The sequence below is a fragment of the Scylla paramamosain genome, chromosome 5 (assembly GCF_035594125.1).
Source record: "Scylla paramamosain isolate STU-SP2022 chromosome 5, ASM3559412v1, whole genome shotgun sequence".
Lineage (NCBI taxonomy): Eukaryota > Metazoa > Arthropoda > Malacostraca > Decapoda > Portunidae > Scylla > Scylla paramamosain.
This window is the reverse complement of record NC_087155.1, coordinates 36,152,307-36,177,555: the sequence shown is the minus strand read 5'-3', so window position 1 is coordinate 36,177,555 and position 25,249 is coordinate 36,152,307. Positions and strand designations below refer to the sequence as shown.

At 43.6% G+C, this 25,249-nt stretch overlaps 1 protein-coding gene across 3 annotated transcripts in view; it reads left to right on the top strand.

Annotated features, from left to right (window-relative positions):
- The window catches only part of LOC135100902 (facilitated trehalose transporter Tret1-like), a 57,428-nt gene extending 33,449 nt beyond the window's left edge, over nucleotides 1–23,979 (top strand). For 2 of the 3 annotated variants that reach the window (XM_064004453.1, XM_064004456.1), the window contains 2 exons: nucleotides 17,303–17,380; nucleotides 21,961–23,979. In XM_064004453.1, the coding sequence (XP_063860523.1) occupies nucleotides 17,324–17,380; nucleotides 21,961–23,361 (1,458 nt within the window). In that variant the 5' untranslated portion in view covers nucleotides 17,303–17,323 and the 3' untranslated portion in view covers nucleotides 23,362–23,979. Of the gene's footprint in view, nucleotides 1–6,635; nucleotides 6,712–17,302; nucleotides 17,381–21,960 lie in introns of all 3 variants that reach the window. The other variant, XM_064004454.1, reaches the window with a different exon arrangement.
- The last annotated feature ends 1,270 nt before the right edge of the window (nucleotides 23,980–25,249 follow it).

Below are 25,249 nucleotides of genomic sequence, written 5' to 3'. Positions count from 1 at the left end.
AGAGCGAGAGAGAGCGAAACTTAGCGAGGGTTACTGACTGGTGATAAAGGGACAGCGGAGAAGGCTCGCAGAATGAGTAAACAAAGGGAGGCAGGATGAGGAGGAGGAGGAGGAGGAGGAGGAGGAGGAGGAGGAGGAGGCTCAGGAGGAGGAGGAGGAGGAGGAGGCTCAGGTCACGAGAGGTGGGGTGACCTGTCAAACTTCTGGGGAAATGTGGTTATGGTTCCATTTTTAGATTCTCGCCATTTGTTGAGACAGATGGGAGAGTGTGAGGGAAGGAGATAGGGAGAGAGGACAGGGAGGAGTGTGATGGAAGGGAGAGGGACAGGAAGGAGAATGAGAGAGAGAGAGAGGGACAGAGGGAGGAGCGTGGAGGAGGAGGGAAGTGAAAGGAAAAGGGTAAAGGGGAGGACATACAGACGCAGAGAAGGAAGGAGGGAGGTAGATAAGTGAGGTCAGATCAGAGAGAGAGAGAGAGAGAGAGAGAGAGAGAGAGAGAGAGAGAGAGAGAGAGAGAGAGAGAGAGAGAGAGAGAGAGAAAGAGAGAATGACAGGCCAGACAGATTTAACGATGACAGCTATTTGTTTCTCTCTCTCTCTCTCTCTCTCTCTCTCTTCTCCTCTCTCTCTCTCTCTCTCTCTCTCTCTCTCTCTCTCTCTCTCTCTCTCTCTCTCTCTCTCTCTCTAACATATCCCATTGAAATAAACGCAGAGAGAAGAATGAAGATGCATGAGTGGGAGGCAAAATGTAAGAATGAGTGAGGCAGAGATGGATTGCTTGGTTAAACGTGTGCTTTCTTTTTTTTTTTTATCTTATTGTATTATTCTTGTTATTTTCTGAGGTGCAATTTTATGTATTTCTTTTATCCAGATTATGGCGTGATGTGTGTTTTTTTTTTTCATTCTCACTTCGTAGGTTTTTAGTTTATTTTTAGTTTGTTGTTGTTGTTGTTGTTGTTGTTGTTGTTGTTGTTGTTGTTGTTGTTGTTTATTGTTTATTGTTTGTATTCTTCGTTGCCTTCTTTTTTCTTCGTATTCATTCTTTCTGTTGGTGTAGTAGTTGTCGTTTCTTTGTTGTTGTTGTTGTTGTTGTTTTTTCTTCTTCCATTTAACCATTACGTACCCTCACGCAGTACTTCCCCTTTGGCTCCTCCTCCTCCTCCTCTTCCTCCAACACTCTCACCTTCACCCTTCACCCCTGCACATTCTCACCCACATCTGTATTCCACCTCTTCCCAGCTCCCTTCCCACTCCACTATTCCATTCCTCTCTTCCTCTTCCACCTTGCTAGTCTGACTCTCTCTCTCTCTCTCTCTCTCTCTCTCTCTCTCTCTCTCTCTCTCTCTCTCTCTCTCTCTCTCTCTCTCTCTCTCTCTCTCTCTCTCTCTCTCTCTCTTTGCATCCATCAAGTGGAGTCCCATAAATTCACTGGCTAACCACTTGATATCTCCCTCCTCCTCCTCCTCCTCCATCTTCTCTTCTCTCTCCTACTTTCCCTTCCTTTCTTCTCCCTTCATTCCACTCTCCTTCTTTCTCTTACCATTCACCTACTTCCTCTCCTCTCTGATCATTCTTCTCTTCCTCCTACGCCTCTTCTTCATACTTCTGCTGCTCCTCCACCCATTCGTCTTACTTCTTTTCTTCTTCTTCTTCTTCTCCACCATTTATCATTCTTCTCTTCCTCCTACGCCTCTTCTTCATACTTCTGCTGCTCCTCCATCCATTCGTCTTACTTCTTTTCCTCTTCTTCTTCTTCTCCACCATTTATAAGTCAAGAAAGGCGACTATGAAAGAGGCGTAAAGGTGTGTGTGTGTGTGTGTGTGTGTGTGTGTGTGTCTGTGTGTATGTGTGTGTGTGTCTCAATCATATAATAGAGTAGAAATCTGCCTGTCACCTCTTCTCCCTATAGAAAACACGGATTGAAGTGGTGATGGTGCCCGTTTGTCCTACGTAAACTTGAGAGTCGGGATGATGATGATGATGATGATGGTGGTGGTGGTTGTGGTGATAGGAGGATGAACTGTAGGAGCGGGAAGAGGAGGAGGAGGAGGAGGAGGAGGAGGAGGAGGAGAAGGAGGAAGGGGTGGTTGAATGTTGCTGGGTTAGGCTGGTCATCGTGTATAGTGATGGTGGTGATGACGGTGGTGATAATGGTGGTGATAAGGAAGCTGGTGCATTACTGTTGAGAAGTGAAATGTGGAGAAAGAAGCTGACAGGGGTTAAATACTTGATCCTCCTTAAGTTCCCTCTCCTCTTCCTCGTTCTTCTCCCTCCTCGTTCTTCTCCAGCCTCTCCACTCACACCACTGTCAACGTTGCGTGTCAAAATATTGTGACGGCGCAGGTTAGCGAGCGGCGACTGGGTTTCGTCACCGGCGCCTCACGAATACTGGTGGCTCTGCTGCTACTCGGGAAACTGTGTGTGTGTGTGTGTGTGTGTGTGTGTGTAAAGATGGTTGTAAATATTTTTTTATTACAGTTTTGTGTTGTTTTGTTGCGATGATGTTGTGGTGTTGATGTTGGTTTGATTTGATGTTATTTTAGTTGTTTATGGTTTTATTACTACTACTATTGATACTACGACTTGTTACACACACACAAGAAAAAAAAATAAAATTCGGTTAGTGGCTTTTCAGACCAGTAAGAACAACAACAGCAACAACAACAACAACAACAACAACAACAACAACAAAGACAATCCCGGAAAAGGACGAAGCAGGGAAGGAGAGAAGGAAGGAAGGAAGGAGGAAGGAAGGAAGGAAGGAAGGGGAGGAGGATGAGAGACGTGAGAGAGAGAGTTATTTTAAGGGTGCGGGGCCTATTTGTTGTGTTAGTGAACTGACTTTTCCTTGAGACGCAGAGAGGACCTGTGGAGGAGTGAGGATGCTGCCTTGGCTGAAGAATAGTGAAGATTAGACGTATGTATGGACAGGAATTATAGGTGGTGACAGATTCGTATTCTTTAACTTTTTATACTCTCATTAAAACTATTTTTAAAGGTGACGCAGATGATTAGTCGGGTTTTCATAGGTATTTTTCAAACCGAGAGTATAGAAACCTTGTTAAATCATCTTAAAAGCATCACTGAAGACCACAATAACGTGCACGAAAACCTGTTAGGATCAGTCGATGTAAGACGCGAAAAAGGTACGAAGGTCACTCGTAAGACATTTATACATTACGTAATAGAATGTAAGGCGTAAAAGTTTACAGGAAGAGAAGATGTAAAGAAAAGGGGATGTTGATAATGGAATGTAAGAAAAAAGGGCGTGGTAGCGCATAGGGGCGATCGAATGTAAAGGAATACAAGTACACTGTAAGGAAAACATGATGATGGGAATATAACGTGAAAGAAAACAGAATGAAGGGAATACGATACAAAGAAAATAAGAACAATGAAAATAGAATACAAGAAAAAATGTAACAATTTATAGAAAAAAAAAAACAGAATGCAAAGAAAAGAGAACAATAGGAGGACAAAAGACGCCAAGAGGTGCAGGAATTGAAAGGAAGAGTGCAGGACTAGGAAGCCAAGGCCGGAGTGAACAGGTCAGGAGAGGCACGAGTGGTTGAGAAAGAGAGGAGGAGGAAGGGCAGTGCTTATAGTCCTGCCTCACCCACAAACGCCTTTTAAAGACTGTGCAAGCCTACCAGACGTCCTCAGAGGATTGCATAGCCGCGTTTCCATCTCGCTCACTCGCGCATAAAGAACACAAAGGAGTAACGAAACGGGAGTTAATTTGTTGGCTCTAAAAAGGTTATTTGTGATAAGATGTGTTGTTTAATTTGTCGTATAATATGTAATAGTAATAATAATGATAGTGCTGCTACTGTTACTACTTCTACTACTACTATTACTACTAAATGTGAGCTTACCATTGAAGCAAGAAACACTAGAAACATGAACTGAATAATATAATCTGGGCAAACCTCTCTCTCTCTCTCTCTCTCTCTCTCTCTCTCTCTCTCTCTCTCTCTCTCTCTCTCTCTCTCTCTCTCTCTCTCTCTCTCTCTCTCTCTCTGCCCTGTGTGTTTTGACGTGGAGAAGGAAGGAGGGAAATGAATGACTGCAACGGGAATGCAATATCAAAACAGCCAGGACGAAAGGGTGATATTCTCGAGAGGAAGGAACACTTTTCAAGAGCGGAGAAAACAAACTCGAGAGGACAGACACTTGAGGGCATGCGCAGCGGAATAAATAATGAATCTCGCTGGGAATAATTATGAAGTGAGACGTGACTTTTATAAATAAATAACAGGGTTTATAGCGTGGAACAGCAAAAATAGCCTTTGTTGATGCAAAGGGTGTTGATGAAAGACACTGGAGAGTGCTTGAGGTAATGAGAGAAAATGAAGGAATAGGTAATGAAAAGAAATGAAGGAAGGAATGAGAGAGAGAGAGAGAGAGAGAGAGAGAGAGAGAGAGAGAGAGAGAGAGAGAGAGAGAGAGAGAGAGCGGCTCTAAGTAGGTGTAGGAGAGATTCTGGTGATAGTTGTGCCTTGGGGGAAGATGACAGAAAGCTAATGGAGGAGATAAGGAGAAGGAGGAAGAGGAGGAGGAGAGGAGGAAGACCAAATAAAAAAAAAATTAATATTATTCTTTGTTCGAAGATATAAACAGCTTGGTAGATAAAAAGTAAATACGAGAAAAAAAAATAAAAGGAGACAGGAAGAAAAAAAATAATTTCAAAGCATATAGGGAAGATACGGAAGGGGAGAAGAAGAGGAGAAATGAGAAGAAGAAAATGAGAAGATAAGAAAGGAATAATAATAAGAATAAGATGAGGAAGGAAAAAGCAAAAGAGGATGTCAGGTTTTGTAGAAGTCTGTAAATAAAGAAATGCACGTACGTAAAATGAACGAGAAGCAGAAGAAGAATTTGAAGAGTCAGGAAAAAAAAAAAAAACTAAAAAAGTTTAATAAAAGGAGCTAATTAAAAAAGGAAGAGAAATTAGAAAGACAAGGCCACAAATTTGAACACACACACGAGAGAGAGAGAGAGAGAGAGAGAGAGAGAGAGAGAGAGAGAGAGAGAGAGAGAGAGAGAAACTAGTGAAAGTTGCCTGGTTATCAAGTCACTTAGAGGACATACCGTCACCTTCCTGTTATCACTCATGTCCCGCCCCGCCCTTACCTTCGCCGCCCTCACCCACGCACCATCCATCACCACTAGTCATTTCCTCCCCCACCCTCACCCTCCCTTACCCGTCACCCTCCCACTCTCCCGCATTCCCAGCACTAATTAAAGTATTCCTCACGACGTCACTGCTCCTGTCCCTATCCGTCACTTAGGTTGTCACGGAACTAAGTGGTTTAACTGTCTTGCGTAATGTGACGTTTGACGCACGCACGCATTCATGTTATGGTGACACGCAAACACACACGCCATGACCGTCCCCATTACCTGAGTTCTTACTAGAGTTAAATTCCATTCCAAAAGCGTGGTTTGAATTGAGCCAAAATCATTACTTTTTCAAGGTGACGAGTAATATGTTAAGATGATTGCTATTAAGAAATGACGTTAATTGTAGGTCTATTCGTAGCATTTCATCTATTTATTTTTTTCAGGATAGCAAACAAAATATTTTCTTCACAGTTTGATCTTCGGTCTAGAAAATAACCAGAAGTTTAGAAAATCATAAAGATTTTGAAAATAATAGAGATATAGAAAGTAACATAGGTAAGGAAATAATGTAGAGCTTTGAAAAAAAAAAAATGAAAATGATAGAAGTTTAGGAAAATAATGGAGATACAGAATTAACAGAGATTAAGGAAATAATGTCAAGATTTAGAAAATGATAAAGATTAGAAAATAATGGGAGTTTAAGAAAATAATGGTGTTTTGGTAAAAAAAAAGTGTTTAGGAAAAAATAAAGAGATGTAGAAAAATAATGAAGATGTTCAAGAAAATAATGATGTTTAGGAAAATAATAAACAGGTGTAGGAAATAATAGAGACATAGGAAAATAATACAAAAATTTAGAAAATGTTTGAAGTTTAGAGTGAAACGTGTTTTTGTCGTGTGAGAAAAAGCTCAAACTCCTCTCATGGGTTATTGAACTTATTAAACCTGATGACTGAGCGCATTTATGTGAAGTCTTTTAAAAAGTTCGTGTGTGACAGAATATCTTCAGAGAAAACGGGTCTCAGATATCCCTTTTATTTATTTATTTATTTATTTATCATTATTATTATTACTATTATTATTGTTATTATTATTATTATTATTATTATTATTATTATTATTATTATTATTATTATTATTATTATTTTACTATCGAGTTCCTTTTTGATTATGCTTTCCTTTTCCTGTCCCATTTCCTTTATTAATTTATTTTCATGATTTAATTAAACTTCCGGTATCAGTCATGGCTCTTTCCTTCTTCTGTTTGTTTTACTTTCTTAATCTGCAAGGTCTTGTTCCTGAAGTTATTTTTTTCTCCATTTTTTATTTTTTATTATATATCTAATTCCAAGCTCCTTTCTCTAGTTGTTTCTTTTCTTCTCTCCTTTTTTTTTTATCTCTATTTTTACGTTCCTTTGTATATGATTACATTTTACTTATGGTTCTGTTTTCCTTCCCCGTCTATTCCTCATCTGTTTTCTTCCCTACCTCTTTTTTTGTCTCTAAGTAGCGAGCTCCGCCCTTTGATCATGGCTCCCTTGACAAACCACACCTGATTTATCACCGCCGCCTCTCCCGCCACGCAGGTAACCCATCCTCTGATATTTACACTCCGCCTACACCGTCTTTATTTCTTGCTCCCTTATCTTAACTCTCCTGTAATATTTCATCCTCCTCTACACTTAACTCTTTTTTATATTCCGACCCGATACATCATTCGAGACTGTACTCCCTTCCGTTACGATCTCATCTTAATCGGTCTCTAGCTCTGTATCTTATTTCCTTTTTGTTTCATGACTGTATTTTGAAACGTTTTGTGTTCTCATTTTCTTTTTTTTGTATTCTTATTTATTACATTATTCGAGGCTATACTTCTTTGTGTTACGATCCTTGTGTTACAATCTTAGTTTAACCCCTCTCTCTCTCTCTCTCTCTCTCTCTCTCTCTCTCTCTCTCTCTCTCTCTCTCTCTCTCTCTCTCTCTCTCTCTCTCTCTCTCTCTCTCGCTGTGTTTCGCATTTCCGTCTTAGTTTCATAACTGTATTCTGAAACGCTTCGGTGTCTTTATTTCTACTGATTTTGACAGAATATAGGAAGTTGTAGTGGAAAGACTGATTTCACCAGGATGTAGTGGAAGGTATTAGTACTTTCAAGCGTGTTTTCGTGGTACTGGTGATAGTTTAACCAAGATTCCGCATCATTAATAAAAAAAAAAAAAAAAATCCATGAGAACCCAGCTAACTATCACAGTGGTATTAAAAAACGCCCATGATAAAGAACAAAGCGTTTCAAAATACGAGTCTCAAAGCACACAGTCGAGGAGCGTGTCTGTGTGTGGCGGACTGACTGTATGTACAGGGGAGATCAGAACACGAGACGAGAAACAGGATGATAAACAGTGACCAGGGAACACATGAGGAGGTGGATGAGACCAAGAACTACCACCAAACCTCTAGTTGAAGATACACGGGGTTATAAGGTTCTATTTAGGGTTCTAGTGGCAGAGTAATAAGATTTCCACATTATCAACTGGAGAAATACTCTCGAGAACCCGGTTAATCAACTCTGCGGCCTTTGAAAACTAGTCGTGATGAGAGAGCGGAGCGTTTCAGAATACAGTCACAAGGGAGACCGAGGAAGACCAAGGGACCTGCAGGAGACGCCTTATCTCTTCACGGGGAGTCAAGAGAAGGACGTTGTTTGCGAGTTTAGCTTCATTGTGGGGCGTCCGTGTTCGCTAGTCACTGAAAATGAGTCTGGCGGGAGGGTTATTTTTCCTGGCCTGTCGCCGCCCCGTCACGCAGAGGCCAAGGGTGCAAGTGACAGCGGGAGAGACGGGCGCGAGAGGCTGTCGTGACAAGAAGCGAGGGTAGCGAGGAGGGTGCAGAAGACGGAGGAGTTGGAGGAGGAGGAGGAGGAGGAGGAGGAGGAAAACAAGAGGGTCATAGTTGTGACTCGCAGCTTCCCCCGTCTCGTCTTCTTGTTCACGGCTGTCACATGCTTCTTTCTGATCCCCCTTGCCTTTTCTTTCCTTGTGTGTGTGTGTGTGTGTGTGTGTGTGTGTGTGTGTGTGTTGTTCGCCACTAAAAGTCACATAAAATCTAAGAGTCACGACAAATTAACAGGGGAAGAAGAAGAAAAAGAGGAGGAGGAGGAGGAGGAGAGGGAGAAAGGAAGGAATAAAGAAAAAGAAAGACAGAAAGAAAGGAGATAAAGATGAGGCAGATTCTATATAAATACACAAATAAATAAACCCACTTTAAAATCCACGAAAACCAACGAAAAAAATAAAGTAACAAACGAGAAACGGAAAAGGACACAGAAAACGAGATTCTCTGGAAGCACATGAGGACAAGTGGACACGATCACTCAGACTTTTCTCGTCGCATTAGGATCCCCGCCACCAATGAGAGTAGGATAATAAGAGTGCCCTGCCGAAAGGAAGGGATTTGATCTTATCTCCCCGAGCCCTCCTTAGCCCGCCCCACGCCTCGACTCCTCACGACGGGGGTAAACAAAGGGAGCCCAAAGGGAGACGAATAGCTCACGTCCTTACCCATTCCCGTGCCTTGTCTTGGGTATCTTACTGACGATGAGTTGATTATGACTCCTATTACTCGTCCCTTCATATATTCAGCCTCCATTCACGACTACAACTCCATAATGGCTGTGTAATATCCCCATTGAAATGTATAGGCTTCTTTTCTTCGGTAAGTCATAAGACACTGAGAATATGAGGATTTGTTTATTATCTCTCCTTACTGGTCTCTTCACGACCTCAGTCTCTGTTCACGAATGCAATTATATAATCGGTTTGGAATTATTAGCCAGCGAAATGTATAAGGTTCTGGTTCTTTATCAAATGCTCATCAGGACAAGTTTCAAAGGCCACGGAGAAGATTAGTAGGGTTCTCACGAGTGTTTGATTGTTGTTGTTCTTGTTCTTGGTGTGGGATCTTAGTTTCTATCACTGTTATCTTGGAAACAACCTTGGAAGCCAGTTATTTCCACTGCAGCTAGAGAGAGAGAGAGAGAGAGAGAGAGAGAGAGAGAGAGAGAGAGAGAGAGAGAGAGAGAGAGAGAGAGAGAGAGAGATGTACGGTTATTATGCTCATGTCTCGTAAAATTTTGGTGTATTTTTTGTCAGTCTCTCTCTCTCTCTCTCTCTCTCTCTCTCTCTCTCTCTCTCTCTCTCTCTCTCTCTCTCTCTCTCTCTCTCTCTCTCTCTCTCTCTCTCTCTCTCTCTCTGCATTGACAGCCAAGAGACGTTATCCTTCTCATACCCAACGAAACTTTTATCTATTTTTATTTTTCTCTGTGTCCCTTCCCCCTCGATCGTTTGTATCCGTTTCTCATACTTTTACTACCCATATCCCTATTACCTCCTTTGCTTTTCCTCCTTATCTGACAAGGAAGCTCTCTCGCTCTCTTTCTCCCCTTTCCCCTCAATCATCCGTCTATCAGTCTCTCTCTTCTTATTCATAACACTCCCATTACTTCCCCTTCTTATAATAACGGGCATATTTATATTTTTTTCACTGCATACCCATATCCATACCTAACGATGACCTGAGAAGTCTCCGACGGGGGTAGACAGTCATGGTACTTGAGGTCACTGCGGAGGGACGATGACGAAGTAACATATGATACACGTCACTTCATCTGAGTTAACTTTTGATAACTTTACGGGGAGGGGCGGGGGGAGGGGAATGAGAGAAATAAGATCTTTTTTTATGTAAGAGCACTGGCTGTCTGCTAGTCCCAGAAGAGTAGAGCCATAATGATTATATAAATAAGCGTCTTGAAACTCGCCACTAAAATGTTTGAAATACTCGATCACTCATTTCCCTGCCAGTGGTGTGTTTCGAAATGCTCTACACTTGCTGCACCAGACTGTTTTATCAAGCTTGCGTAGTCATAGCAGTCAGTGTTAATGCAGGGATGATAGAGAGTGTCTGGCAGAGACGCTGAAGGGGAAGAGCATCTGTTTAGGGCCTTCACTGCTATGTTTGTCTCTCGTTAGCATTGAGAGCTTTGTAAAGGAAATGGTTTGCAAGGATACAGAAAAAAAAGGAGCATGGGAAGTTAATTTTTTTATTTATGATCAGAATTACTTAAGATACTGTAGTACATTTATGGAGGTGTGTATGTAAAAAAAAAATTGTAGCAGTGAAAGATTAAGTTTATGTTGTGTTTTCCTGTGGTGTTGTGTCTTTTCTCAGCCACAAAACAAATAAAAAAAATTAGTGCATGTGTAAAACTGTTTTAGGTGTGTATGGGAAAATTGATGATGCAGTGAAAAATGAAATTTATGTTGTGCTCTCTCGTAGTAGTAGTGTAAGATAATGGGAAGCTAATTTTGTCCTCGTAAGTTACGTAACTGATGTATTGCAGTACACGTGTCTAAAACAGTTGTAGGTGATTATGGGAAGATTTATGTAGCATTAAACCTCCTCGATGCTAGCAGTGAAAGATAAAGTAATATGTGCTGTGTTCTGTGGTGTCTGGAGAGAACGGGAGATCATCTTTGTCTTTTCTTTATAAAAAAAAAGTATCAGAAAAAATAAATAGATGCTGTGTTCAGTATTGATATGAACAATGGAAGTGAGCTGGAAAGGTTAGTGATTGTAATGAATTTAATAGTGTATAGAAGGGTAGTGGCGATAGTGAAGTCGTTGTAAAAACAGTTGTAGTGTAGATGGGTAGGGATAAGGAAACGGTATTGGTTGCAGTGAGGGAGGCAGCGTTTGGGAAGCGGTAAATGTGAACAGTGTATACAGGGGTAGTGGGTAGTGGTGATAGTAAAGAGTCCTTGTACAAACAGAATAGTATGGATGGGTTACAGCAGGAATAAGAACGCAATAGTGGTGAGGACGAGGGGGAGAGTGTCTGGGAAGCGGTAAGTGCGAACGAGGAAGGCAGTGTTTGGGAAGTATATGGCTCTGGGGGTGTCTCTCGTAAATAAAGTAGGGCGAAGTGTGACTGAGGAGGCTTCGTGCTCTTGAGCCCCAAACACGAGCTACCATGACCCTAATTCCGGCACCTGAACCTCCTGCTAATCCCTCCGTGAAGACGCTACAGGTGTGAGGAGGGTGTTGTCGTAGCGCCCCGTAATCCTCTCTCCCTCTCAGCCCAGCATAGCACACACCTGCGTGGTCGTAATGGTGTTCAGGTGTGCATATATAAGTGTAGCAATTTACGAGCAAGCTGCACGCTTCTCCCTCAAAGCCGTTGGTGGAGTTGTGTTAAGAAGTTGTGTGCGTGTCTCTATTATTTTTACTTGCTGACTGTTGTAAATAAATGTAGTCAACAAGTGATTTAAGAAAGTATAGTGATTACGTAATGTTTTTTTATGTGTACAGTAAATATATCTTGGTTACCACAGTTTTATTGTTGTTTTCTTTGTATTACGGTGTTAAGTTGTAAATGATATCCTGTGGTCGGTAAATATCTGTCAATCTGTGTGTGAGCGTGTGTGTGGTGCTGACAGAGGAAGGCAGAGACATACATACGTGATTTATTCCCCCAAAGCGGTTACTGGAGTAGTGTTAAAGGCATTTGGATGAGTGTTTGTGTCTGTGTTTCCCTATGTGTGTCTGCGTTTGTGTGCACAGTACTGACGAAGGTGCAGAGAGGAAGCCGTGACATGCATTCGTGGCTCATTCCGCCCCGTCCCGTCCTCCAGAACCGTGACACGTGTTTATATATAGCATTGCGTGTGCCTTGAGCCCCGGCCCTCCCCTTCTTACCTTCGCCGCCCCCTCTATAAGCGTGATGGATGCTGGAGGTGAGCTGGGCCGGGGAGGTGGGGAAAATATGCTTAATGGTGTTAGTTATTAGTGAGGCAGGTGGTGATGGTGATAGTGGTGGTGGTGTAGGGTGAGAAGCTAAATGTCTGATGCAGCAGATGATGGTTCCTGCGCGGTGATGCTTGTGGTAGTGTTGATGATGGTGACAGTCAGACAAAGATTGTGTTCCAGGATGGTGGTACAGGTGTTGCTGATGGTAAAGATGATGTAGTGACCATGCTCGGGCGTAGTGATGATGGAGATGGTGCAGCAATGGTGTTTCGGTGTGTTGGTGCAGGTAATGGTGGTGACACAAGCGTACAAGAATGGCAATGGAGGTAGTAGTAGTGGTGCTGTTGTGGTTGTGACAGTGGCTGTGGCGGTGGTGATGGTAATGCAGGTGGCGGTGGTGGTGTGGCAGCGGTGTGTGATGGACTGGTGCAGCAGGTCACGGCAGACACTTGGCGGAGGTGCCAGGGAGACACAAGGCCAGCCAACGCTCCCCACTCGCCCACAAGGACATTCAGATGGAGTTTGTTTGTTTCTTGGACGCGGGCGGGGCGGGGCGTCTAGTGAGCAGCGGGGCGGCGGGGTTATCAAAGCTGCTTCTGGGTGCTTGAGTGCCTCGCTTTTATGGACCATTAGCAGACGTTTCCCTCATAAGAACAATTTCCATGGCCATATAAGTGATTAGTCGATTTTTCATAAGCGTTTTTTTTTTCGTTAAACTATTACTAGAATCATAAAACCACTCCTGAAAATCTCATAAGAACTATATTCAGTCTTCGTAAATGATTAGTCGGTTCTTCATGCTTTTTGGTAAACTATCAATAGAATCGTTTAGGCAGCCTTGAAAACTCTGAAAACTTATGAACTGTATTCGTAAACATTTCTCTCTTAAAAACTATTCTCAAAAACCTTGTATAAAAACCTATATAATCAGTAGTTATTTTTTTCCCCAGTTGATTATACAGAATACACGTTAAACCATGGAAACACTCTTGAAGACCCTGACAATTTGCGCTACAAATCCTGTTAAAAATAGTCAAAGCAGGATGCTAGAATGTTTAAAATACGATCCTATGTATAGTAGCTGTCAGGGTAATGAAATGTCAAACAAGACAACACCATAAATCAAAAAAACTTTTTAACCAGTATGAAGACCCTGGGATGACCCTCACCTTCTTGTCAGGGTAATGAGACGACAGGAAAGACAAAAACAGTACACCAAGAACGCACTTAGCAGTATAAAGAAACAACATGGATGACGAACAGTATACCAAGCAAGCACAAAGTAATGAGACGCGAGGAAAAGCAAAACAATACACCAAGAACGCACTAAAAAGTCTGTAGAGTATTTGTAGACCTTACACGGCCCTCAGCTCCTTGTCAGCAGCCATGAAGATCCGGAAACAGTTAAAATAGAGCAAGAAGTGGATCCCCTAAGACGCAGGCTGGCTGGTGAGTTACTGCCTCCACTCCCACCGGTGTCGCCTTTCTGACTAATCGGTTTACTTTTCGTCAAACTTGTTGGGCAAAGCAACGCGAGAAGACCACGGCCACGCTGACTGACCCACCCACCCACCTGCTCTCACTGGGAGAGAGGGGGAGGGATAAGGGAGAACAGGAGAAGTTTAAAGATCTCTAGAAAGTTTAAAAATGGAACTTAGAAAACAAAAGGATGGGTATTTTTAGATATTATTTATTATTATTTTTATGGGTATGTGTGTTTGCGTGTGTCAGTGAGACAAGGCTTTAACTGACAGAACTGACTACTACTGAGGTGAGGAATATATATATATATATATATATATATATATATATATATATATATATATATATATATATATATATATATATATATATATATATATATATATATATATATATATATATATATATATATATATGACTGAATATATGTAGATGAGGAGGAGGAGGAGGAGGAGGAGGAAATACAGGAAGAGGAGGATGGGGAGATGATGCGTGTGCCTAGAGAGAGAGAGAGAGAGAGAGAGAGAGAGAGAGAGAGAGAGAGAGAGAGAAGGGATAATGTTAGCGGCAAAAAATACGTCGCAACCCACACACGGCAGCTACCTGAGTCTGAGTCTCGAGTCTTGGCACTGGGGCGAGATGCACTCTTTTATTATTTCCCTCCCTCCTTCCTTCCTCCGTGACTGAAGAAATGTATAGTTATGACCTTTTTCTTATTTCCCCTCTCTTCCTTTCCTCCTCGGTGACTAGAGAAGTGTATAATGAATAAGAATCGAGCAACCTTCCCACTCACTATCGCTGCGTTTAATGTTCTCCGTCATTCATCAGTTGGCCTCGACCCAGAAATGTATAATCATGAATAGGAATCGAGTAACATTCCCATTCACTATCGCTGTTTTTGATATTTTCCCTCAGTGCTAAGTCCCACTCGATCCGCTGACGGTCTCCTTATAAAACACGACTGCTGGTAGATTCAAAAGACATCAGAACACTTAGCACTGAGAGAACGAGACGCATAACACTGTGGAAAGGGAGTGTTGTTTGTTATTCTTGACTTGTGACTCCTCCTCAGTCCTCACCCACCTTATCCCACACACCTTCCAAACCTTCCCACTCTCCTTCATTCCCTCCCTCCCTCTCCTTTATACTTGTTAAAGCTCTTTATGTTAATTACCATGGAAGTAACCTTTATTAAATATCCAAAGGAAGGAATAGATATCACTCAAATTTGTCCATCTATCTGTCTATTTATTTATCTCTTTGTCTGTGTCTATCTACTGCCAGGGATTTGAACCAGAGATGGAGTACGTAGGTAGGTTAGCTTCGGGACCAGCAAACCAGGGTAGTTGCCAAGGAAGCTAATTGGAGTGTTTTTGTTGGTGGTGTTTTGTTGCTGTGTGTGTGTGTGTGTGTGTGTGTGTGTGTGTGTGAGGTACAAGACGGGTTGTGGTAACAACTGTTTTAACAAATATTAGCGACTTAATTCGTAAAGTAAGGCTTTTGGTGTCGGATCGTGTTTCATAAGTCAAGTTAGTCTTTCGTCTCTCTCTCTCTCTCTCTCTCTCTCTCTCTCTCTCTCTCTCTCTCTCTCTCTCTCTCTCTCTCTCTCTCTCTCATTATCTTTTCTCCCTTTCTCCCTATCCTTTCCTTCCCACCCCTTCCCATATCTTTCCTTCCCTCCTTTCTTCATCAACCCTCCACCCTCCCTGCCTCTCTCTCTCTCTCTCTCTCTCTCTCTCTCTCTCTCTCTCTCTCTCTCTCTCTCTCTCTCTCTCTCTCTCTCTCTCTCAGAAGGGGCGTTGTTTCCAGAGCTGGCTTCATTAGCATTACCTCTTCCGGCACCACCAAGTACCCATTTTCCCTCCGGTTTTTGCATTCCCCGCCACCACTGCATCTTCTGTTTTTTGGCGTCGTGTATCAAGTTAAGCCGCCCGTCCGCTATTTAGGAATGACGGGGGGATGGCGGTGGGAACCATAATAGGTGGGCGAGTCGGCAAGGGAAGGGAAGGGAAGGAGGGAAGGGAGACGCTATGGGAGTGAATCAAACAAGGGAGAAAGAGTTGTAGATGGAGGGCTGTTTGTGTTTGGCTGCATGGGGACTGCATATAAAGTGCGAGAAAGGGAGGGAGGAAAGTGAGGAGGGAAAATGGATGAGATGATAGTGTTGAAAGTTAGATGTCTGATCTGAGGGAGAGAAATGAAAAAAAAAAAAGGGAAGGGGAATAAGAATCATAAAGTGATAGAAGGGCGACAAATAAAACCGAGGATCATGCATAAGAAAAATTGGAATGGATAGCGAATAGGAATAAAACAAGTGACGAAAGGAGAAAAAAACTATAAAGTGAGGAACATGAGAATAAAAAGTAATCTGGAAGACGATTACGAATAAGAAAAGATAGTAACAAAGGACTGACAAAGAAAATAAGGTATGAAGAAAGTAAGCATGCAAACGAATAACTAAGAAAAAAATTACTAACGAAGGGATAAATGGAGGTAATCCTGATGAGGGGTTAACTAGGAAAGGACAAGGGAAGGGAGGAAAAAAGACGGGGGGAAAGGTTTTAAGAGAAACCATTTTTTTTTCTTTCTGACCTGAATGGAGAAAGCGAACAAACAGATTTGTAAATACGAGTAAACACGAGGGCGAGCAGCGTGGCACTCCTTCCCGGGGCCATTAAGGGAAGATGCCAGTAGAGCCGCCGGGTTGGCACTGCGGGGAGTACAAGGTGCAGGGGTGAGCTGGGGAGTGACACTGGTGAAGGCCGCCAGACCCCAGCAACATGCCAGTCGACCCTTCATTAACATTTAGTACAAGTCCTCACGCATCCTACTGGGGAGAGAGAGAGAGAGAGAGAGAGAGAGAGAGAGAGAGAGAGAGAGAGAGAGAGAGAGAGAGAGAGAGAGAGAGAGAGACGAGAATGAGTGAAGAATAAAATGTTATTGACAAGTAAATATAATGGAAATAATGAGAAAAGTGTGATGTTTATCGTGTATCGTGTGGTTTTAGTATGTCCGTGATTACAAGTCTAATAATCTGCGACACTTGTGTACTTTCAATGTGTTTAGTATTCTTTTTCAGTCTTAAATCCTCTTCTTATATCTGCTTACCGTGTTTATTTCCTAGTACAGTCGTGATAGCTTCGTCCTAGCACCTCTGGGATCCCACGGGCCATTGCACCTCGGGGGATTGAGCCATTCAGCCTCATTTAGCGCCAGTGTGAGTGGAGGAAGTCCGGGCGGTGGGGGTGACGGGTGGTGTGACGCTCCCTGGGGACATTACACTAGACTAGCTGGCGATGCTTGGGGTCTCGTTTGGGTCGCTTTCCCTCGCTGACTCTGTGACGGGAGAGGCACAACCACACACAAACAAATAAAAAAAAAAAAAGTAAAAAAAGGGGAAAAAATGGTGTGAGAATGAGTAGTGTCGGAGAAGCACACCGGGAAATGAAGTACAGAAAAAAAAAATGACATGAGGATAAATGGTGATGGAGGGAACTAGTGCAGGGAAAAATGTCAGTGAGAGAGAGAGAGAGAGAGAGAGAGAGAGAGAGAGAGAGAGAGAGAGAGAGAGAGAGAGAGAGGAGAGAGAGAGAGAGAGAGAGAGAGAGAGAGAGAGAGAGAGAGTGTCGGAGCAAAGCTTACACAACCTAACTTATTTACTTGGTCTGAAGAGCGTTTTGCGGTGATCATCTGTCATAAATGCATAATAGTAGCTACGTACTGTAAACATGACGTCGAGTCGAGTAATGTGACGGGAAAATGAAGAAAATGTATATAATCATATATAAAAAAAACGAGGATAAAGTTACAAGAATATTACAAAATGAGGGCAGTATACAGCCACTATCTATGTTTTGTACTGACTAGTGACTCACCTGTTTCTCTCACGCTTGCAGAGTGAACCTCCAACCCCAGCGATGGCGAGCTCCACGCTGAGCCTCATCTACAGCAACAGACCGCAGCGGCTGACCCAGGTGAGGCTCGGGGAGGAAGGGTGGAAAGAAGGAAGGAAAGATGGCCACGTGTGTGTGTGTGTGTGTGTGTGTGTGTGGCTTTGTGTTGTGGAGTTTGTGGAGGCGAAGGTTTGGGTGTGTTATGAAGATTAAGTGGTGTGTGTCTGTGTTGTGGAGGTAAGTGTGTATGTATGTGTTTAGGTGTGTTAATGATGTGAGGTGTGGGGAGATCAAGAGGTTTGAGTGTGTTGTGAGAGTAAAGAGAGAGGTGTGTGTGTGTGTGTGTGTGTGTGTGTGTGTGTGTGTATGTGTGTGTGTATAGGAATGTAGAAATATGCAGTAATGCTAATGGCAATGATCACTGGTTAGCATATCAAGGGAGGATCAAAATCAGGAGACCAGATGAAAGTAGAGAACTACATAAGGATACAAGACCCAGGCGGATCGGGAGCGTGGTAACGGAGGCGGAGGCGGAGGCGGTGGAGGTGGTGGAGGGTGCAAGAGAGGGCAAAGGTCACTGCTCAGAGGGCACAATTCACGCCTTACACGACACTCGGTTCATGTAGGGGAGCAATCCTGGTGTGAGTCATGCTTTCTCGCTGGGAGGGGCAAGCAGTAAGCGTTTCTAAACTTTCCGTTCTCTTATCTCTTACATTTAACAGGCTGCAGTAGATGATAGCAGGGAGTTACTGGGAGTTTCAAGGGTAGTTTTTAGATTCTAGTGATAGTTTAACAAGATTTCTGCTTCGTTTAACTTGAAAGTCACTCATTTGAACCGTGGCCTTTACAAACAGTCCTAATGGGAGAAGAAAACGATTGAGATTACGAGATTCTGAAACACTTCTGCGCTGCACTTCCACTGCATTCAGAAGATTCTAATAGCTGAAGTTATAAGGGTTTTGAATGGTGTTTTTTTTTTTTATGGTTCTAGTTACAAATTAACAAGACTACTAAATTATAAACAGGAGAAACACACTAGAAAAACCCAGCTAATTGTCTCCGTGGCTTTTGAAAATAGTCGTGGAGAGAGAGCAGAGCGCTTCTGAATACGGGCCTAAGAGCGACGCAAGTACACATTCATGTTCTGAGCGGCTAGGAAAAAAAAAAGTTAATCCGCTGTGACTGCTGCCCTCCTTACCAGCACATTCTCTCTCTCTCTCTCTCTCTCTCTCTCTCTCTCTCTCTCTCTCTCTCTCTCTCTCTCTCTCTCTCACCAGGGGGGCATTAACCTGACATAACCGGGCTGTGGAAGGCGCCGGAATCAAGGGTTGAAGGTGCTGCTTAATAATCAGGTTTGCGACTGAGAGAGAGAGAGAAAAAAAAGAAAGTAAGAGGGCAGGTTAGTCATCACTCACGCGGCTTGAAATGCGTACGTTTTCCATTTTACGTTGTATGACGGGGAATACTTGAATGTTTTCCAGCGCTTGTCAGTAGGAGTAAGATGGCTTGTTTGTAATACTTGCACGAAAAACAAATGACTGATGGTTAAGTTTTAATTATAACTTTTAGGCGATTAATATTAACGAAAAGAAAAGTACTGAGCGATGAAAACTGACAAAATCACTGATATATTGACTTTTAATTCTAACTTGTAACACGGGGTGAAAACAGTGACAGGAGAGCAATAGGGTAGAATATCAGGTGGCTATGTCATGTGTTCTTGTCCCTTCCCCAATCACGCTCCGCAGCACCGAACCCTCCCCGAACTTATTCCCGCCAGCCCTCAGGTGTGACGCTCACGCTGCCTCACGTGCGGGCAATGCAGGGCCGCCCACTACCTACCCAGCACTACACAGCTTCCTCGCTAGGCATATAATCTAGAATGGATTGCGTGCGTTTCCCCTTCTCTTGATATTTTTTAAATTCTATTTTATTGTGGTAGTGTGATCCTTTTCTCAGTATTATTCTTGCGTTTATTATTGTAGTAAGCATAGGAACAAAATTGAGGGAATAAGATATGCAAGGCAGGTGTGAAAGGCCAGCAAAAAACAACACTCCCATATAGATCCAAGTTAAAGCTGAAGACGAGAGAGAACACACGATGATAAACACTGCACTTTAACTTACCATTCATTTCATGTAAACAATAATAGAGCTATACTTAACATAAAGACAAGGTAAATCGACATACAGTAATAAACCCTCAATATCTTATTATTCCTTCCTTCCTAACATAAATATATCAGTACAGTGGTAAACCCTTAATATTGTACCACTCCTTCCATATGAATTCCTTCCATATGAATACGAAGGCAAGTTAGATGAACATATAATGATAAATCCTCAACACTTTATCATTCCTTCTATATAGACACTAACAGAAACACAATCAATATAAGAGAGAGATCTACTACTTAGCATGAAGGCAAGTTAGATGAACATATAATGATAAATCCTCAATATTTTATCATTCCTTCTATATGAACACTAACAGAAACACACTCTATATAAAAGCAAGAAAATGAAAACACAGCGATAAACTCCAATTTCACCATTCTTTCTTTATGAACAGTAATAGAACTACTTCAAACACGAATACAAGATAGACGGAGACGCAGTACTAAAATAAGAAGTAACACAAACCCGGTACAGCAACATTAAGGAGACAGATGAAGGGAGGAAATAATGAAGGCAAAGCATACCAACGTCAAGCGATGTAGGGCAATACAGCGCGGCCTTGTGCGGTCACTCCCCCAGCACGAGACCATAAGAGGGAGGTAATGATGCCAGACACCATCTCGCGCTCCCACAACATTCACTTAAATTCTTGATGGTCGTTGACTCTCGGTGCCATGGCTTCAGTTTTATTTATTTTATTTATTTATTTATTTATTTTACTTTTTTTTTTATATTATGGATGCCGTCAAGGAAAATTGTTGGTTTAGGATGTTTTTTTAATTTTTATTTTTTATTCTATTTATTTATTGATTTATTTTTTGTAATGAAGGGTTTTTTAGAAATGATCTTTGTAAATTATACTTAAACTGCTACATTTTATCGTATTCATTAAAAAGCTTTTTTTTTTTATACTTCTTTGGGAATTGAGGAAAAAAGTGATTTTTTTTTTGTGCTACGTGAAGACAACTTTGTCATGAGTTGCGCTACGGGAAGAAAAACTAATCTAAGCAATCATGGTAATACTAATAATAATAACTATCTAGAAAATAAAGACCTAAGCATTTTTTTTTTTTTATGAAGACGACAACGTATATCTTTATCTACTCTATTTCAACCAACAACTAGTGATATTTTAACCAACAACTAGTGATATTGTAAAGTCTTGGAGTTGAAGTACTAAACGGACTAATGTCTCCTCGAGAGTCGTCAATCCCAGAGTCAGGTTCCCAAGATCCCTCCGAGTGACTCGGCGAGGGGCGCGTGCAAACCGTGGGGCGGATTAGAAGACCAGTCGTGTGGGAAACTCCTGCACGTAACCTAAGAGCGCCAGTCAGTCAGCCCGTCAATCCAGGCGCGGCTCAGGTTGTCCCGTGTGAATCTTAATTAATTCGGTGGTTTTTTGTCAAGGCGCGTCTGTTTTTGGTTTATCTATCTATTTATATTTATTTATTTGTTATTTTGTTGTGTGGATTTTGTTGTGTGGCTACATACATATTCTTTCTTATTTTACTGTTTATTATTTTTAGTTAGGGTTTGTCTGCGAGATTTGAACTGGGGTAAAAGTGAGTTTGCATATAGGAAAGAAAAATCTGTAGAGTGAAAGTAGGTTTGCATAAATAAAAGAATAAAGTCTGTTGTGACATAAATAGAGAAATAAAGGAGTGAATCTGCTAAAAAATAACAAGTTAACCAGACAAACAGGTGGAAGAGGAGGTGGGCAGGAAGCTCGGGACTAGCCACGTATACTGGAGGAAAGCCAGGAGTACTGAGGGAAAGTAGCTGGTGAGGGAAATAACAGGTGCGTCAGGGTTCAGCGGGCGTCACAGTGCTACTAAAATATAATAAACTAAAATAAGCAGAGCAGGGCGTTCAGCTTGTATTGCACGAGGCTCTGTGTGGCGTGATGTGAGGCAGGCGTCGCACACACGGAGGGCAGGACCGTGCGGAGTAAGGGGGAGTCGAGGTGGTCTTTACTATTCAAGCGCCAGCACGGGAGCATACCCAGACACCCTCAGAAGGAGTGGAGTGTTGTTTTCTATCCTTGACTCTGTCCTTTTGAGGCGCAGGTGACGCTCCCTGCCTGCGGTGCCTGGGGTAAAGGGAACGCGCGGGGCAGTCACATGGTCCACGTCCATGTGATGGACACTGCGTCGTGAATGTTAAACTGCAATAATTTTACACCACATTCTTGTCACACTAACTATCTGCAGTTACTTACTGGCTATGCTCAAGTAGCCTCCAAGCGAGGACTGGACAACGTCATGGCGAGGCGGGGCATGTGGCACGTCAGGAGGGCGGGCTGGTGCTTCGCCTCCCAACCTTCCGTCCCCTGGTCCCGGCACCCCTCAGTACTGGTGTGCGTCTTGATGCGGACACTGCTGTATGATAGACTTAGATTGACACTCTGATAGACTTAGATAGATACAGTGTTAATGCTATGATGTTAACCGGTTCTCACGTCCTACTTTCTTTATTTTTGGCAGGTTGTGGCGACGCTGATCGTGGCACTGGGACCACTGGCGACGGGTCTGGGCAAAGGTTACTCTTCCCCCGCCCTCGCCTCCATGCAGCTGCCGGCCCCCACCAACAGCACGCAGTCTTACTACTTCACCATCACTCCCGAGCAAGGGTCCTGGATCGCTTCCCTATCTCTACTCGGCGCTTTCTTCGGCGGCATTCCCAGCGGCCTGGCGATGCGACTGGGCAGGAAGAGTGTTCTGGCAATGGTGTCCCTGCCCTTCGCTCTGTCGTGGCTCCTGACGGTGTTCGCCTCCAGCGTGTATATGGTGTACGCCTCCTCCTTCATGTGCGGCATCTGCTCGGCAATCGTGTCGCTGGTCACGCCGGTGTACATCAGCGAGATCGCCCACCCGGAGATCCGCGGATGCCTCTGCTCGGTGGCCAAACTGACCACCAACGTGGGGATGCTTATGTCTTTCCTGCTTGGCGTGTACCTTGACTGGCGCCAACTGGCCATGGTGGCGTCCATCGCCCCGGCGCTGCTCTTCCTGGCGCTCATGCTCATCCCCGAGACACCGAGCTACCTGCTGTACCGCGGCCGCGAAGACGACGCCGCCACCTCGCTGACGTGGCTGCGAGGAGGCCTGGATGTGACCCAGGAGCTGGACACCATGAAGGCCAATATAGAGGTCATGCGCAAGGACTCTGAGGTCACGTGTTACAGGGAGTGGCGCCGTGACCTGGTCAAGCCCGTCCTCATCACCTGTGGCCTCATGGTGTTCCAGAAATTCAGCGGCGCCAACGCCTTCAACTTCTACGCGGTGCCGATCCTGAGCGAGGCCTTCGTGGGCATCAACCCGTATAGCGCCGCCGTGGTGGTGGGCCTGCTGCAGATCCTCGCCGGCATGGTGTCGTCCGTGCTGATCGACACCGTGGGTCGCCTGCCCCTGCTGATTGTCTCTAACCTCCTCATGTCCACGGCTCTGGCGGGTTTCGGCACCTTCCTGTATGTCACGGGCAGCGATAACGGCGTGGACGCTGGCGCCCGCATGGATTGGATCCCCCTCACCTGCGCGCTCATCTTCCAGGTGGCCTTTGCTCTGGGCATCTCCCCCATCTCCTGGATCTACATCGGCGAGCTGTTCCCCTTGAAGCACCGCGGACTTGGCGCCATTGCGAATTCCGTGAGTTACGCGTGTTCCTTCGCCAGCGTGAAGACCTTCGTCGACTTCCAGCTGCTGCTAGGGCTGTACGGGGCCTTCTGGCTGTACGCGGGCATCTCCATAATTGGTCTGGTGTTCACAGTGTCCTTAGTGCCTGAGACTAAAGGGCGCGGTCTTCAGGAGATGCAGGACTATCAGACGCAGGAGAAGTACTCTCCGATGTACAGCGAACAGGAAAAGGAGAACAAGTTGATACCTTAAGTCTCTGTCTCTCGTGTGTGTTCAGGCGGACTGTGCCTTTGCATTTCGGGTCCCCAGCGGGTCCTGAGTGGCCCTGCTGGGGTGCATCACAAAGTGTTCTTCGTGGAGGACATCGCTGGCGTGGCTTTGGGTAGGTGGAGAGCTGCAGCGCCACTGATAATCTGCCTGCCCAGTGCCTCCCACGCCCCGCTGCCCCAACTTGTCGTGCGTGTGTGCGTATACGTGTAGTGTATGCATAGAGGTGTGTACAACTTTGGTATACATAGGCAGGAGAGAGTATGTGATTATGTGTACGTTTGTGTTTGTGTAGACAATTCAGTATACTCATTTTGTTCCTTCAGCCGTGAAGTGATGAAGAATGATTTTTTATTTTCTTAAAAACAACCCGTTTTTTTTTGACGGGTATAAGAATCATTTGTAATGTATAGTTGTGTGTGTGTGTGTGTGTGTGTGTGTGTGTCTCATTATGTATGTAAATAATGTATATATTTACCAAAGCAATGATAAGATCGTGTTAATTTATTAGACAGTATTGTTAGTCTGTACAAAGATGAACTGCCTTTCTACTATATTTCTCTAAAGTCTTTGTAATGATGCTTGAACAAAAAATAAGACCGATGTACAAAGTTTGGATACCCTACGTTTGTCTTCCTGAGAGAGAGAGAGAGAGAGAGAGAGAGAGAGAGAGAGAGAGCAGGAAATAACCAGCAAAAAATACACCAGATGAGTTCAAAGCTCCAAAGCGTCAAACATTATGAAACTGAGGCTTCATACCTATGGGAACCCGAGGGCCGGAACCGCACTCAGTCTTAGTAAGTCACGGGTGTTCCTCGGCGCCTCGTGGTCTGCCGCGTCCTGAGGGGAGAAACTGTGCTAGATACCGTGAGGAAATATTCCGTATTGCGTTTGGCCAGAGGAGGATATAGGAAGCTGTAAAAATTTAATGTCATCACTCCATATATAATTTATTCTCTTTCCGTTGTTCTTATTCTTTTACACCTTAATTTTGTTTTCGTCTTCCTCTATCTCAATTTCACTATCGTCACATCATTGTTTATTTTTTTCCTTCCTATTTTTTTCTATCATCCATTTTTTTTTTATTTTCCTCGCTTTTACTACCACATGTTTTTTTTATTCCTCCTCTTTATCATAACTGTCTCTGTCATCACTTTTTTTCCTTTCCTGTTGTCTCTGTCATCACTTTTTTTCCTTTCCTTCCTATGACCCACTGTTAGAGAAATCATGAAACGCTATTACACCGTTGAAGAGAGAGTGAGAGAGAGAGAGGGGGGGGGGCACCAGACTATCTCGAGACTGCTGGTTCAGTCAAGCGCAGTACGTACAAATCTTTCCTCATGGTAAAGCACTCTTCCCACATCCGCCATCCGCATCAGTGCCTCTCGCGTACAAATAACCGTACAGTGAGTGACGGCATTGCCCACGGTGGTCTGGTGACGATCAGTGAGTCGAACTGGACCCAACATCTGCTGAAGGTGGAGAGGGAAGTATACACAAGGCAGTCAACGTGTCCGAGAAGTCTGTGACGTCTGGCTGGCTGGTGAGTGCTCTGTGATTGTATCCTTAAGCATTTTTGGCATCTTATTGTGCCTCTGGTGTATCGAAAACGTGTACATTAGAGGTTCAATACATGTATGTCAATTTGGGAGGAAGGTTAGAGATACGAGTGGTGGTTTGGATATGTCAGGAGGAGAGACAAGGTGGATGTGGGGAGGAGAATGTTGGAGATGATCTACTCGGCAGGGGAAAGAGAGGAAGGTCTACGTCAGGGATGGTTTATGGGTGTAATGAAAGAAAACCTACGTATAATGAGTGTGACTGAGGAAGGCGTGGAAGACTGAATGTTGGTAAAGGTTGATCTGCTGTGGCG